Raw genomic sequence first — 15,518 nt, forward strand, 5'->3', positions numbered from 1 at the left:
ATGGGGGGCACTCCGCCAATCCTCTAGTATCCACCCCAAGTGAACATTAAGTAATAAGGTTTACAAGGGGGGCTTCACCCCCCTTAAACCCCCCAGTTGGGGGCAAAAATGATAGTGAAGCTGGGGGAATTTTATTACAAGACCAGAGACGAGTATTTTGCATTCTCTCTCTTTACTACTCAAATGCAGTTTTTTAAAGTATAGATAAAAATACAATAAACTGTCAAAATTTTGAAAATGAGACAGTAAAACAAATAACATATCAGTGACCAATGAAATTAGAGAACTGATTAAACTAAAACCACATAGCCAATCAGGTTAGTAATGAATCCTATAAACTGTCCAATATACAGTAAGATATCCTCTTTCTTTTACTGCTCAGGAAAAGATAAGTATTACGCTCTGTGTTAATAAACATTATTTGTTGTATCTTTTTATCATATTTTATTTCCTATTTTCATTAAGTGTTTCTATATAATATATTTATTATTATTCGTTTTTTCGTTTTTATTTTATCTTTTTCGTTTTATATTAAAATAAATATTTCGTTGGTTATTCTCTATATTTCTTTTTCGTCGGTTGTTTTAATTTACTTGCATTGTTTTTTACTTGCAGTGTTTTTTCTTTTTCTATGCTCGTTTACCTTTTCCCTTCCTGTTTTAAGTATCGGCGTTTCCCTTTCTCCTGCGCTAGCTCCGACCTCCATATTGTGGTTGTCGGCTTTGTTGCGCATGCGCAATATCTCCCTTCTCCTACGTAGTTGTCAGCTGCGTATTTTCCCGCCCTCTTCCTTATAACAGCTGTTTGCCGTTACTGTGAGGGCTGAGAAATACTTTGTTGCGATCCGGATTGTTTACTCTTTAATTTTACCTTACTGCTTAAACTTTTGCAAGGTTTTGTCTCCATCTACTGTTAACTTAATTTCATTACATTTAAATATCCTCAATTTTATTGTTTTATTTCATACTTTGGGGTCATTTCTATTTATATTATTTTATTAGAAAGTCCAAATAGTTGAATTTATTATTTTAATATATTATAGATTTTATTATTCATAACATTATTATATAAAAAATTTATATTTAAATTTTTATTTATATTTTATTCAACATGTCTCAATCCCCAGACATTAACCCTTCACTTAGTTGTGAGAGTGTACAAAAAATGATTGATACCTCCATGAACTCTATGCTGGAAAAAATTACATTTTTAATTGATAATTCTTCAAAAAAGGCTACTAAAAGAAAAAGAACAATTTCAAGTGGTATCAAAACGAGTAAAAAATTGGTAAAGAAATCTCGCCAACTTGTTTCTGGCTCTACTGTTCCTTGCAGGAAAGGAAGAAAAACACCTGCTATTTCCTCTACTCCCAAGAGGTCACTAATGGGAGAGGCTTTGGCCAATGATGATAATTGTGAAATTTGTTCAGATACAGAAATTAATTCAGATTCATCTCTGAATTCAATTCAATCTGAGGATGATTTATCTCATTCCTCATCTGAAAATTCTTTGGCCTCTCCAAAGATTAAAAAATTCAAAAAATCACTTAAAAAATCTAAACATTTGGAGTCTAAAAAAGTAGAATTTTTTGATTGTCTAGGTAATCCTAGGTTTAATGCGGATGATTTACATCATCCTAGATCTGCAGAATGGTGCCCCTCATCTGATATTGCAGACTTTATTGATTACCAGCTTCGCCAACCTTTAAAAAGAGATTCTAGAAACAAAATGAGGGCTGAATGTCCTAGACCAATTCTTCCCAATAATTCAAACATTACCCCTGAAGTAGATCCAAAGATTTTAAAATTTATAGGGTCCCCAGGTTTCAAATTAAAGAAAGGTATGGACAGGGCCTGGAAAATTTGTCAAGATAAAATGCTTGACACAATTGGTCCTTTAGCAAAACTTTTTGAGTTATCTGAACAAGCTGTTTATGACAATACTCTTTTAGACCCAGTCATCGTTAGAGAATGGCTTCAGAGAATGCTCTCATTTTTAGGGAATGCCAATTCTGCGATATACACTGAACGCAGACGTAATATCCTTAGAAGAATTGACCCCAGGGTTTGCGATTTTGCAATTAACGAAATTCATTCTGATACAAATGGCCTTTTGTTTGGAGACACTTTTGTAAAAGAGTTAAATAGTTATGTAAATACGTTCTCCAATCTTAATAAAGTGAGAACATCAATGAAAAAGATCTTTCACCAAGATCGTTTTTCTGAGCAGGCTGGGAAAGGTAGAGGCCGCTTTCCCGGCCGTGCTTCATTCCCAAACAGGTCTCAATTTGCCTTTCAACAATTTCACAATCAGAGACAATTTCAGAATCCAGTCTCCTCAGGCTTCTTTCCATCTAGAGGAAGATTCTGGAACCCAAGAATTCAACGTTCGAGGCAAAGATCCCGCACACCTCAAGGTAAATCTTCTTTTTCTTCCTCCTCAGGTTTCTTCCCAAAACATAATAGGAGGCAGATTATCTCTTTTCACTCACAATTGGAACATGATAACTTCAGATCAATGGGTTCTTCAAACTGTTTCAGGTCTTTTTATAGATTTTATTTCTCCTCCATTTCAAAATTCTATTCCCCTTCCAATAAAGTTTTCTGTTTCAGACAGAAATTTGGTTCAAAACGAAATTTCAAACCTTTTATTAAAACAAGCAATAGAACAAGTTTTAAATCCTCAAAATTGTTTTCTCAGCAATCTTTTTCTCGTAAAAAAGAAAAACGGCCTTTTTCGTCCAGTTATAAATCTAAGATCTCTAAACGCCTTTGTTACTTATCAACATTTCAAAATGGAAGGTATTCATCTTCTCAGAGATTGCCTTTTAGACAACGATTTTTTAGTCAGATTAGATCTGACAGATGCTTATCTGACAGTTCCTGTAGCTCAAGAACACAGGAAATTTCTAACTTTTGTTTGGGAAGAAAAGTATTGGAGTTTCACTTGCATGCCTTTCGGTCTATCTTCAGCCCCTTGGATTTTTACCAAAATAATGAAACCTATAATTACTTGGCTTCGTCTTCGAGGTGTTCGACTCATCATCTATTTAGACGATATCTTGATTATGAATCAGAACTCTGCCACGTTAAACTCTCAACTCCAACTTACTACTTTCATTTTAGAAAATTTAGGTTTCTTGATCAACAAAGAGAAATCTGTTCTCCTTCCAACCAAATCTCTAACCTTTTTAGGTTTCAAAATAGACACTTCGAAAGCTACATTAAGTCTTCCCAGAGAAAAAATTGTGAATATCAAGAAAGAGATTTCAAGAACCCTTTCTTTACCATTGGTTCCCATCAGGACTATAGCCAGAATAGTTGGGTTACTTTCATCCTCTATTCAGGCTATTTTCCCTGCTCCTCTTCATTACAGGGAACTTCAACGTTTAAAAATTTTTCATCTCCAAAAAGGTCTTTCATATTCCCATCAAATCCCTCTTTCTTCAGAAGCCAAAGAGGAACTTTTATGGTGGCTATCCCATATAGAAGCTTGGAACGGGAGAGCCATTTTCGGAAAATCTCCAGATCTTATCATAGAATCCGATGCCAGTCGCTCGGGTTGGGGCGCTCGTTGTGGTCCCTCAATCACAGGAGGAAAATGGTCTTCAGACGAAAAGCGTTTTCACATCAATTGCTTAGAACTTTTGGCAGGCTCTTTTGCAGTCAAGAGTTTTGTCAAAAGTTCTTCTCCTGTGTCCATTTTACTCAGAATGGACAATATTTCTGCAGTTCGCTATTTGAATCGCCTCGGTGGTACAAAATCGAGGGATTTGTCAATTATTACGAAAGAATTCATTCATCTTTGCTTGGACAGAAATATTTCTGTAAAAGCGGAATACATTCCAGGTTTATCCAATATAGCGGCGGATTGGGGATCTCGATATCTGACAGATTCAAGCGATTGGAAACTTCATCACCAAGTTTTTCTTTCGCTTCAATCTCTCAGAGGTCCTTTTTCAATGGATCTGTTTGCTTCGAGACTGAATCATCAGATTTGTCCTTATTTCAGTTGGCGTCCAGATCCAGAGGCATTGGCGATCGATGCATTTCTCCACCCCTGGCCTCTCCAGACAGCTTATGCGTTTCCACCATTCTCCATGATTCAGAGAACCATATCAGTAGTCCGTCGGGATCTTCTTTCAATTCTCCTAATCACTCCCCTTTGGCCATCTCAACCCTGGTACCCATCTCTTCTAGAATTATCTGTCAACCATCCTGTTCTTCTTCCGGTTTTTCCGCTTCTCTTGTCAGATCCAGAAGGTCTTCCTCACGAACTTATTCTTCAAGGATCTCTTCGTCTCATAGCATGGTCAATTTCGGGCAATCTTCATTTCCCCAAGGTTTATCACAACAAGCTCAAGAACTCCTCGCAGATTCATTGGCCCCCGGGACCAAAAAATGCTATTTTTCCGCATGGACCAGATGGTCTGGCTGGTGCGTGGAAAGAAGTCTGGATCCCCTTTCAACAGATATAATCTACATCATTAATTTCCTAACTTCACTTTTTGATTCAGGTTTAGCTTACAGAACCATCAACGTTTCTAGATCTGCCATTTCGGCTAAACATTCTTTTATAAATAATTTTCCTGTAGGTCAACATCCTTTAATTTGTAAATTAATGAAAGCAATCAAACTCAAAAGACCTCCGACTCCTAAATATTCTTCTTTTTGGGATGTTGATCTTATTTTTTCTCTTTTTAAATCTTGGCCTTCTAATGAATTTTTATCATTGAAACAACTTACCTCTAAATTGGCTACCCTTTTATGTTTAATTTCTTTTCGTAGAGTTTCTGATGTTAGAGCTTTAGATTTTAATTCTAAACGTTTTACCCCTGAAGGTGTTACTTTCTTCATATCTAAAAGAACTAAATCTTTTTCAACCTCAATATTCTATCCTTACTTACCTTCTGAACCTCTTCTCTGTGTGGTTGTATGTCTCAAAGAGTATGAACGCAGAACTTCTTCTTTTCGTATTCCTACTTCCAATCAACTGTTGTTATCTTTTATTCCTCCTCATTATCCTGTATCCTCTACTTCTATAGCCAGGTGGGTTAAATGGGTTATGAGTGAAGCAGGTATTGATATTTCTTTTTCCGCTCACTCTGTTAGAGGATCAGCCGCTTCTAAAGCATTTTTGAAAGCTGCCACCCTTCAACAAATCTTGGATGCAGCTGACTGGTCTTCTGATTCTATTTTTAAACAATTTTACTTTAAACCCATTGAACACGCCTCGCTTAATTTATTTTGTTAGTTGCTTTAAACTAGCAAAATATGAGTCTCTGGTCTTGTAATAAAATTCGGATTATCCTAAGTTATGAAGGTATAATCTAGATTTTATTAAAGACACAGAGACGAGTATTTTCCCTCCTCTGATTATATTATTATATGGTTTTGTTCCCACCCTTATTTGTTTTATCTTATTACTAACATACCTTGTATATTTATTTCAGTTACCAATCAACTATAAAGATATTATCCTAAGTGGTTTTGCTCCATCTCATCTCTGTGAAGAGACGAAACTTCAAGATAGTTTTCCTCATTCTATACAGTCTTCAAGAGGATTTTCATTCTTTCCTGATAAGATGGAGTTTTCTTCATGGATGATTCTTCAATTCAAAGTTCTTCTCTTCATGGTTGTCTGCTGTCTTCTCGTCTGGAACTACTTCCTCATTATGGACTTCTTGTTTCCTTCTACAGTTACAAAGAAAGAGGATATCTTACTGTATATTGGACAGTTTATAGGATTCATTACTAACCTGATTGGCTATGTGGTTTTAGTTTAATCAGTTCTCTAATTTCATTGGTCACTGATATGTTATTTGTTTTACTGTCTCATTTTCAAAATTTTGACAGTTTATTGTATTTTTATCTATACTTTAAAAAACTGCATTTGAGTAGTAAAGAGAGAGAATGCAAAATACTCGTCTCTGTGTCTTTAATAAAATCTAGATTATACCTTCATAACTTAGGATAATCCGAATTACAGTGCATCATATGTATGTATGATGTGGTGACTCGATGAAGCGCATGCACTCTGAGGGGATTTATGATCTTACATCTGGCTTTACCCACAGTCATTTGGTTAATGTCAGTTTTACCCGGGTAATCCTAGGATTACCCAATATCTGACTTTACCTATAACATATATATATATTACTGATAATATTATATATATTACGGGCTAGATTATAAGTGGTGCGCTAACTGCTGTACGCAAGCAAAAAGAGGTTTATCGCGGCTCTTTGTGCGCATCAGAAATAGCACGCGTATTACAAGTTGAAAGTAAACATGTTCGCTTGAGTGCATTGAATTTAACGCACGTCAGGATAGTGCAACAGCAGAGCTTTGGTTAACTGTTAAGCTTAACTAAAAAGTTGCACAAATCACATCAAAAACACACATAAAAGTACAGTTACTTTCACAATAACACGGTCTAATAGAAATTATTAAATTAAATTGCATAAAATAGTTATAAGGGCTCAAAAATATGAGGTCTCAGGTGTTAGGGCTTTAACATAAAGATACATATCTAAATATATATGTATAAGTGTGTACATATGTATATATATGTATTAACAGACATATTGGCCTCTATTTAACAAAGTCTGGCGGACCTGATCCGACAGTGCGGATCAGGTCCGCCAGACCTCGCTGGATACGTATTCAGCATTACACCAGCAGCTCACAAGAGCTGCTGGTGCAACGCCGCCCCCTGCAGACTCGCGGCAAATGGGCCGCCAGCAGGGAGGTGTCAATCAACCCGATCGTACTCGATTGGGTTGATTTCCGGCGATGTCTGTCCGCCTGCTCAGAGCAGACGGACAGGGTTATGGAGCAGCGGTCTTTGTGACCGCTGCTTCATAACTGCTGTTTCTGGCGAGTCTGAAGACTCGCCAGAAACACGGGCCATCAAGCTCCTTTTGGAGCTTGATAGATGGGCCCCATTGTCATGATCCAGCCTAGAATTGAACCTGGGACCTGTTACTATTTTTGCTGCTGTTCTTTCCCAGCCTGTTGTCTTACCTCTTTGCCACCAGATGGCTTGATCACAGGCTAAGAATATTGGGTTTTTCAGTTTGCTGCAACTTTGGATTTCTGGCTTCACCTGCTTACCAGCTGAAACAAATAATTTAATCAGCAGCCTGCTATATCTGGGAGGTTTGCTTTCAGTTCTGGGCCTTGACATTGAGTGTTATACTCTGACAGACCCCCTTGTCCCATTTCGCGAGATGATGTAACTAACTCTTTCATTTTTGCTTTTAATCTTAGCTGAGTGCTTGTAAGTGTGTGTATGTATGTGTGTGTGTATATATATATATATATATATATATATATATATGAAATGCTATTTAAAAATAAAAATAACATATTCCCCTATGCGAATAACATTGGAATGTGAAATATTTTGCATAATTATGATTTTTTATGTTTTCAGCTACTTGACTCCAATGCACACATATAAATTTATATATATATATATATATATATACATACATACTGTATGTGTGTATATATATATATATATATGTTATATATACATATTTTACAAATATATATATATATATATATATATATATATATATATATGTATTTAAGAATAAATAATATTCTGCTTTTTAATTTTAACTTGTAATACATACGCAACCTGACACGCGCAAAAAGCTTACTTCTGGTGGAGTAAATGTGTGAGCGGGTGCAATAAATAGTGCTCCACTCATTGGAGCTTGATGCCCGTTGTTTCCGCAGAGCCTTCAGGATCGCTGGAAACAGAAGTTATGAAGCAGCGATTTAAAGACCTCTGCTCCATAACTTGTCCACCTGCTCTGAGGCGGTGGACAGAAATCAACCCGATCGAATATGATCAGGTTGATTGACACCCCCTACTAGGGGATGATTGGCTGCAAATCTGCAGGGGGCAGCATTGCACAAGCAGTTCACAAGAACTGCTTGTGCAATGATAAATGCTGTCGGCATTTATCGATGTGCAGCGGACATGATACACTAGATCGTATCATGTCCGCTCGCACTATGTTAAATATACCCCATAATCTAGCCCTATATTTGATATAAAAACGTGAACAGTCTTTTTTTTTTATTCAGTAAAAAATCCTCCTTTTCTGATTTTTTTTTTTTTTTAAGAGAATTTGATCTAAAATCAAGAGGAACAGAAAGAACAGTGTGGTATATTAATTTTCAAAAAATAAAGCGGCTGCAACATATATTCTAATACCAGATTTTAACAGTTCTCACATTGTACACATTGTGAAACTTCTAAGGATGAGATTTTAAATATTGCCAAATGTTCCAAACCTCAATGTACAGAACAAGGTTTGCCTTTGTAGAATATCTATTACTGCAAGAAGATTAAACAGAAATCCTAAAAATTGTGTTATGTGAAAACCCATGCAACTGAACTAGGCTGTCAATAAATAGGATGGGATGGCAAAAGGTTTTTACTAGAGCAGCTCCGCCTATAGCGGCAAAGCTGTGCTAATACTGCATGCTTCACTTTCAGAGGCATGCAGGTATAGCACGGTCATGCCGACATCAGCAAGACCTGCATTATTTCCAGAGCATGTATTGGGGCTTTGTGAAAGACTGACGACCTACAGGGTTAAGTGGTTAAAGGGACACTCAAGTAAAAAAAAATAAAATATATAATTCAGATAGAGCATGCAGTTTAAAGACACTTTCCAATTTACTTCCATTATCAAATTTTGATAATTTACACTTTCTGGGAACAATCTCCTACTGAGCATGTGCAAAAGCTCATTGTATACATATAGTAGTCTGTGATTGGCTGATGTTTGTCACATGATACAGGGGGGCCGGAAAATGGGAGAAAAAATAAATTGTCAGAAAAAAAATCTACTGCTTATTTGAAATTTGGAGTGTTATTGCGTTGTCTTTTTATTATGCATTTGTTAATTATGTAATTCTACTGCATTGAGTTGCCCTTTAAAGGGACAGTCTACACCAGAATTTGTATTGTTTTAAAAGATAGATAATCCCTTTATTACCCATTTCCCAGTTTTGCATAACTAACACATTTATAATAATATACTTTTAACCTCTGTGATTATCTTGTATCTAAGCCTCTGCAAACTGCCCCTTTTTCAGTTCTTTAGACAGACTTGCAGTCTAGCCAATCAGTGCCTGCTCCCAGATAACTTCTCGCGCACGAGCACAGTGTTATCTATAGGAAATACGTGAACTAACACCCTCTAGTGGTGAAAAACTGTTAAAATGCAATCTGAAAGAGGTGGGCTTCAAGGTCTAAGAAATTAGCATATGAACCTCCTAGGTTAAGCTTTCAACTAAGAATACCAAGAGAACAAAGCAAAATTGGTGATAAAAGTAAATTTGAAAATTGTTTAAAATTACATGCTCTATCTGAATTATGAAAGTTTATTTTGGCCTAGACTGTCCCTTTAAAAATGAGATTTCTGAACACCATTTCTAGATGTTGTGGTCATGATTTCTGTTTTCTCTCTTTTCCTGCAGGTCTTGTTTGCTGCTGTACGAGATATCATGTACCTGTTTAATACATATAGATATAATACTGGAAATATCTTTATTGAATCTAGACCATACATTGATTTATACATCTAAAATGGCATCAGTGACCCTTAAGCAGTGTATTGCACATGTGTAACATAATAAAATTGTTCCAAAGCCATTTCAGTCCATGCATCACATGGGCGATTTTCACGCTATTTGTTTAGATCCGATCTGAACTTTTCCTAGTATGGAAATGTTCTTATCACTTGGATTGTTATCACTCAAATATGTATCAGGAGACGGGAAAAATGCATATAATGAGATTGGAATAAACCACTTTATATGAAGAAAAAAACCCACAATTACATTAGAACTGAAACGTTAATATTGTGCATATATATTTTTCTTTAGTGGAGCAACAATGTCAAAGAAATAAGATTTGATTGCTCGTGGAATTTGAATTTTTTCACAGGCCTAGGTAATGATAGAAATCTTTGGTTAACTTCCAGTAATAACAACATGATATAAGCATTTCTCAGTCTTTGTGACACATTCCTTTTTTACTGATACAACCTTTTTCATTTTAATTGCACAAGATACAATTAAAGCTGTTCTGGGAAAGAGCTGGCATGTCTGTCACCGATATGATGTTATCAGTATCTGAGTTGTTTCAATCCTCTTTGAAGGCTTTTAATTACCACACTCTGCTGTGTCTAAGCTTGTAACAAGTATTTTCACTACGCATTGGCTATTTTCTTTCTTTAGTTAAAATCTATTTTAAAGAAGTCTCTAATGCACTCCAACACAACCATTAAAATATACGATTGTCTCCCCAGTCACTATTAGTTAGGTGAATCAATATATATATATGAAAAGATACATATATTACAATGGTAACCTTACAATTTTACTTCTCTATGTAGCCTTGCATTTATATTTTAAGATCGCTCAAAATTCTACTACCCAAAAGGACCAGTCTCGTCCCTGGACACAAAACTATACCAGTAATATGTAACTGAGCAACTGATTTTTCACACTACGCTAGCCAACTAGTAGATTGTAATCGATGATAGAACTTTTAATACTGATTAATGGAATGTGAAACAAGGTAAGGAAAGAGTCAAATGGACATTTCAGACAAAACTAAATCATATACAGTATAGTGCATATTAGAGCATTTCAATATATACTAGTAAAACCTATCTCTGTTTTAAGTAATTGATTTTACTGTACATGTGCTCATGACCCATATCTAAATATGCTTCTTCCACCTGCATTTTAAACACTGTGTCTGCTCAGAGGGCTGGTGGTGCCTTGCATTGCATTAGCAATGACTCTATTTACATGACACCAGTCACTGCCAGCTATCAAAGCAGGTACACTGTTTAAAATGCTGGCGCTTGAAACATATATAGATATGCTTCATGTGCACATGCACAGTAAAAGCTCAAACTAAAAACAGTTATAGCTTTTATTAGAAGCATTCAAAAGTGAAATGTATGGGTGGTAAGCGGTGTAACAGGGCTTGCGCCTTGATTAGAAGGTTTGTCTAGGACATTTATAACTAAACAATAGAGGATGAAGAAAAAGAGATCCCACTAAACCTACTGTCTGCTGGAGACACATTTCATAACTGGAAAATTAGTAAAGCGTAAGCTGTTTTGTTCATATATTGTCACAAACTGATTATCCATCTGTCTTTTTTAAAAGCATCTGACTACTAAACAACTGACCAAAATTCATTAAGAGATCTTTCAAGCTTCTCCAGCTTCATCTGCCTTACCAGCAGGTTTGGCTTCAGCAGTTTCTATATTATTCTAGGCAGCTGGTTCTGTGATTGATGGATGATAAGTGAGCTGAAAACAATGAAGAAAAATGCCAGAGAGGATGCTGAAGAGAACGCTCTGTAAATGTAGCTTACAATATCAGCTAAATAAATACTGACAGGATAGAAGAAATGAGCAATTGGAAGTTTCAGAGGAAGAATATAAGGTCCTGTAACAGGTTGCTTTATCTCTTATATTAGCCATATAGCTAAGTATTAAAAGGGACACTAAACCCCCAAAAAATCTTCCATAATTCAAGTAGAGAATACAATTTTAAACAGCATTCAAATTTACTTCTATTGTCTAATTTGATTAATTCTTTAGATATCCTTTGTTGAAGAAATAGCAATGCACATGGGTGAGCCAATCACACGAGGCATCTATGTGCAGCAACCAATCAGCAGCTACTGAGCCTATCCAGATATGCTTTTTTAGCAAAGTATATCAAGAGAATGAAGCAAATTAGATAATAGAAGTAAATTAGAAAGTTGTTTAAAATTGCATGCTCTTTCTAAATCATGAAGAGAAAAAAAATGGGTTTTGTGTCCCTTTAAAGCTAATCTGTCTGCTTGTGAAAAGAGGCTGTGGGCAGCGAGAGTAGCCTCCTATGGCTATGCAACTATACATCTGAAACAAATATTTAAAGTACGTGTCAGGTTGCGTGTGTATTACAAGTTGAAAGTAAAAAGTTTACACAAGTGCGCTAACCTGATGCTTACAAAAAGCTTAAGTTATAATATCACAACTACGTTAACGTATTCCCCATAGACTTCAATGGTGCACAAACTTGATTGCGTTTAGCCAAGTGTGCTAAACCGGCATAAAATATTAATATTTCACATTCCAATGTTCTTTGCATAGCAAAATATGTTCTATTTATTCATAAATACATATTTTATATATACAGTTGTGATCATAAGTTTACAAACCCTGGCAGAATTTATGATTTCTTGGCCATTTTTCAGAGAATATGAATGATAACACAAAAACTTTTCTTTCACTCATGGTTAGTGTTTGGCTGAAGCCATTTATTATCAATCAACTGTGTTTACTCTTTTTAAATTATAATGACAATAGAAACTACCCAAGTGACCCTGATTAAAAGTTTACATACCCTGGTGATTTTGACCTGATAACATGTACACAAGTTGACACAAAGGGGTTTGAAAAGCTATTAAAGGTAACCATCCTCACCTGTGATCTGTTTGCTGCTTGTAATTAGTGTGTTTATAAAAGGTCAATGAGTTTCTGGACTCCTGACAGACCCTTGCATCTTTCATCCAGTGCTGCACTGACGATTCTGGATTAGGAGTCATGCGGAAAGCAAAAGAATTGTCAAAGGATCTGCGGGAAAAGATAGTTGAACTGTATAAAAAAGGAAAGGGATATAAAAAGATATTGAAGGAATTGAGAAATGCAAATCAGCAGTGTACAAACTCTAATAAAGAAGTGGAAAATTAGGGGTTCTGTAAAAACCACGGTCAGGTAGACCAACTAATATTTCAGCCACAACTGCCAGGAAAATTATTCGGGATGCAAAGACAAACCCACAAATAACTTCAGGTGAAATACAGGACATGTGGTGTGGCTGTTTCAAGATGCACAATAAAGAGGCACTTGAAGAAAGATGGGCTGCATGGTCGAGTTGCCAGAAGAAAGCCATCACTACGCAAATGCCACAAAGTATCCCGCTTACAATACGCCAAACAGCACAGAGACAAGCCTCAAACCTTCTGGCACAAAGTCATTTGGAGTGATGAGACCAAAATTGAGCTTTTTGGACACAACCATAAACGCTACATTTGGAGAGGAGTCAACAAGGCCTATGATGAAAGGTACACCATTCCTACTGTGAAACACGGAGGTGGATCGCTGATGTTTTGGGGATGTGTGAGCTATAAAGGCACAGGAAATTTGGTCAGAATTGATGGCAAGATGAATGCAGTATGTTATCAAACAGAACACCTCATTTTCCACTTCTTGATTAGAGTTTGAACACTGCTGATTTGCATTCTCAATTCCTTGGATATCTTTTTATATCCCTTTCCTGTTTTATACAGTTCAACTACCTTTTTCCCACAGATCCTTTGACAATTCTTTTTCTTTCCCCATGACTCCAGAAACGTCAGTGCAGCACTGGATGAAAGATGCAAGGGTCTGTCAGGAGTCCAGAAACTCATTGGCCTTTTATACACACACACTAATTACAAGCAAACAGATCACAGATGAGGATGGTTACCTTTAATAGCCATTCAAACCCCTTTGTATCAACTTGTGTGCATGTTATCAGGCCAAAATCACCAGGGTATGTAAACTTTTGATCAGGGTCATTTGGGTAGTTTCTGTTGTCATTATGATTTAAAAAGAGTAAACACAGTTGATTGATAATATATGGCTTCAGCCAAACACTAACCATGAGTGAAAGAAAAGTTTTTGTTTTATCATTCATATATATGATGTTTTTATGGTAAAATATATATCTATACCTATATATATATATATATATATATATATATAATTATTTATACTGTAGGTATAGCTATATATATAGATAGATTTAGGAACATCTATTTATAAATACATAGAACATATTCCCTTATGTAAAGAACATTGGAGTTACAGTACATACATAGTTAATGTGTTTATATGTGTAGATGTATATAAATACATATATACACATATAAATACATAAATATATGAACACACATATAAACATAACTTTTTATTGCATTTAAAAAAAATTAATATTATTATGAGTGTAACTGTACTTTTAAATGTATTTTTTTTATGTATTTTGTGCAACTTTTTATTCAAGTATAACAGTTAACCAGAGCTCTAAAGTCGTGTCATCCTGACGTGCACGCTCGAGTGAACGCATTTACTTTTAAATATGTAATACGCACACTACTTCCGACGCGTAAAAACACCCGTGATAAACCCCTTTTTGCTCACGCGCAATAGTTAACGTGCCACTCATAATCTAGCCCATGGTTTGCAGAACATGGACGCTAATTTCACAGTCCAACATGAATTGCTAATCTTACAAATTAAACCTGGTAATGCTTACATGCCATAGTACATCCATAGTATATTTATTTCAATTCTCTAAATGAACAAAAAAAAAGGTTAAATGTAAGTGATGGGTACACAAAAAAGAAACATTTTGTGTGTAATAAGCAAGCACTCATGCTGCATCACTTGTGCCGATTCCTTTATTGCAGTACTAAATTTTGACAAAAGATGGTGCTACCACATTCAGCAAAGATTCAAAAAACAGTATTAGATGTGAGTGTATTTGGATAATCACTTGCAGTATATATGAAAAATAAACATCTGTTTAAAAAGTTGAAAACTACTTATATATCATAAATTTATTAATCTGAACCAACTGTATTAACATATATTTCATTATGCAGCATATGTCCCACAGAGCCAAAAATAGTAAGATCTTATAGTTGGTATCAGTCAAATTTCATTCTGCACTAGTTTTTATTCTAAAAAATGTTTTTAAACTGGAAACAGTTCTGTTGTCAAAGGCAAAATCTGTACTGAGAACATCTCAATAACACAACAAAAATATATTAAGAAATCAAATGATTTGTTCTTTTCTACTTATTAATGACAACTGAATCCTATTCATACAATTTTATATATTTTTTACCTTGGAAGTTTATCCAAAAGCGTCTTCAGCTCTTCACATATTAGACGGACAACACCATTCTTTATGTTATTATAGGAAACATCTATCATAAAGATGTAGGCTGGTGGATTTGATGGCTTTTTGTTCTGTTTAAAAAAACAAAAGTGATTGACAGTTATATTTTTTATTAACACACTATGTAAATCCTATTCAGAAAGAAAACAGACTGAAAACAATATGCAGCTACATTTGAACATATAGAAAGATAAATAAAAATAATAAGACCTATGGCTGATGGATACAAATGTACAGTGTTATAGAGGGATGTAAGCACAGAACACAGGAAATAGACATTTTAAAGTCAATATTTTCAAATACACCTTCAGTGTAACTGCTTCCAAAGACGAATTTCATTTAGACCTTAAACGCGCCTTTTTATATAACATAGTTAACATAGTAACATAGTAGATGAGGTTGAAAAAAGACAGAAGTCCATCGAGTTCAACCTATACAAATCTAAAATATATACAAAAAGCTCCAGTTAAGCTT

The 15,518-nt window shown here is 35.3% G+C and overlaps 1 protein-coding gene across 1 annotated transcript in view; it reads right to left on the reverse strand.

Moving 5' to 3' along the window:
• The window catches only part of SEC24D (SEC24 homolog D, COPII coat complex component), a 196,443-nt gene that overhangs the window by 57,814 nt on the left and 123,111 nt on the right, over positions 1-15,518 (reverse strand). The window contains exon 11 of the mRNA XM_053703594.1: positions 14,991-15,115. Within this exon, the coding sequence (XP_053559569.1) occupies positions 14,991-15,115 (125 nt within the window). The remainder of the gene's footprint in view (positions 1-14,990; positions 15,116-15,518) is intronic.

Source organism: Bombina bombina, chromosome 2, assembly GCF_027579735.1.
Source record: "Bombina bombina isolate aBomBom1 chromosome 2, aBomBom1.pri, whole genome shotgun sequence".
NCBI classification, from domain to species: Eukaryota; Metazoa; Chordata; class Amphibia; order Anura; family Bombinatoridae; genus Bombina; species Bombina bombina.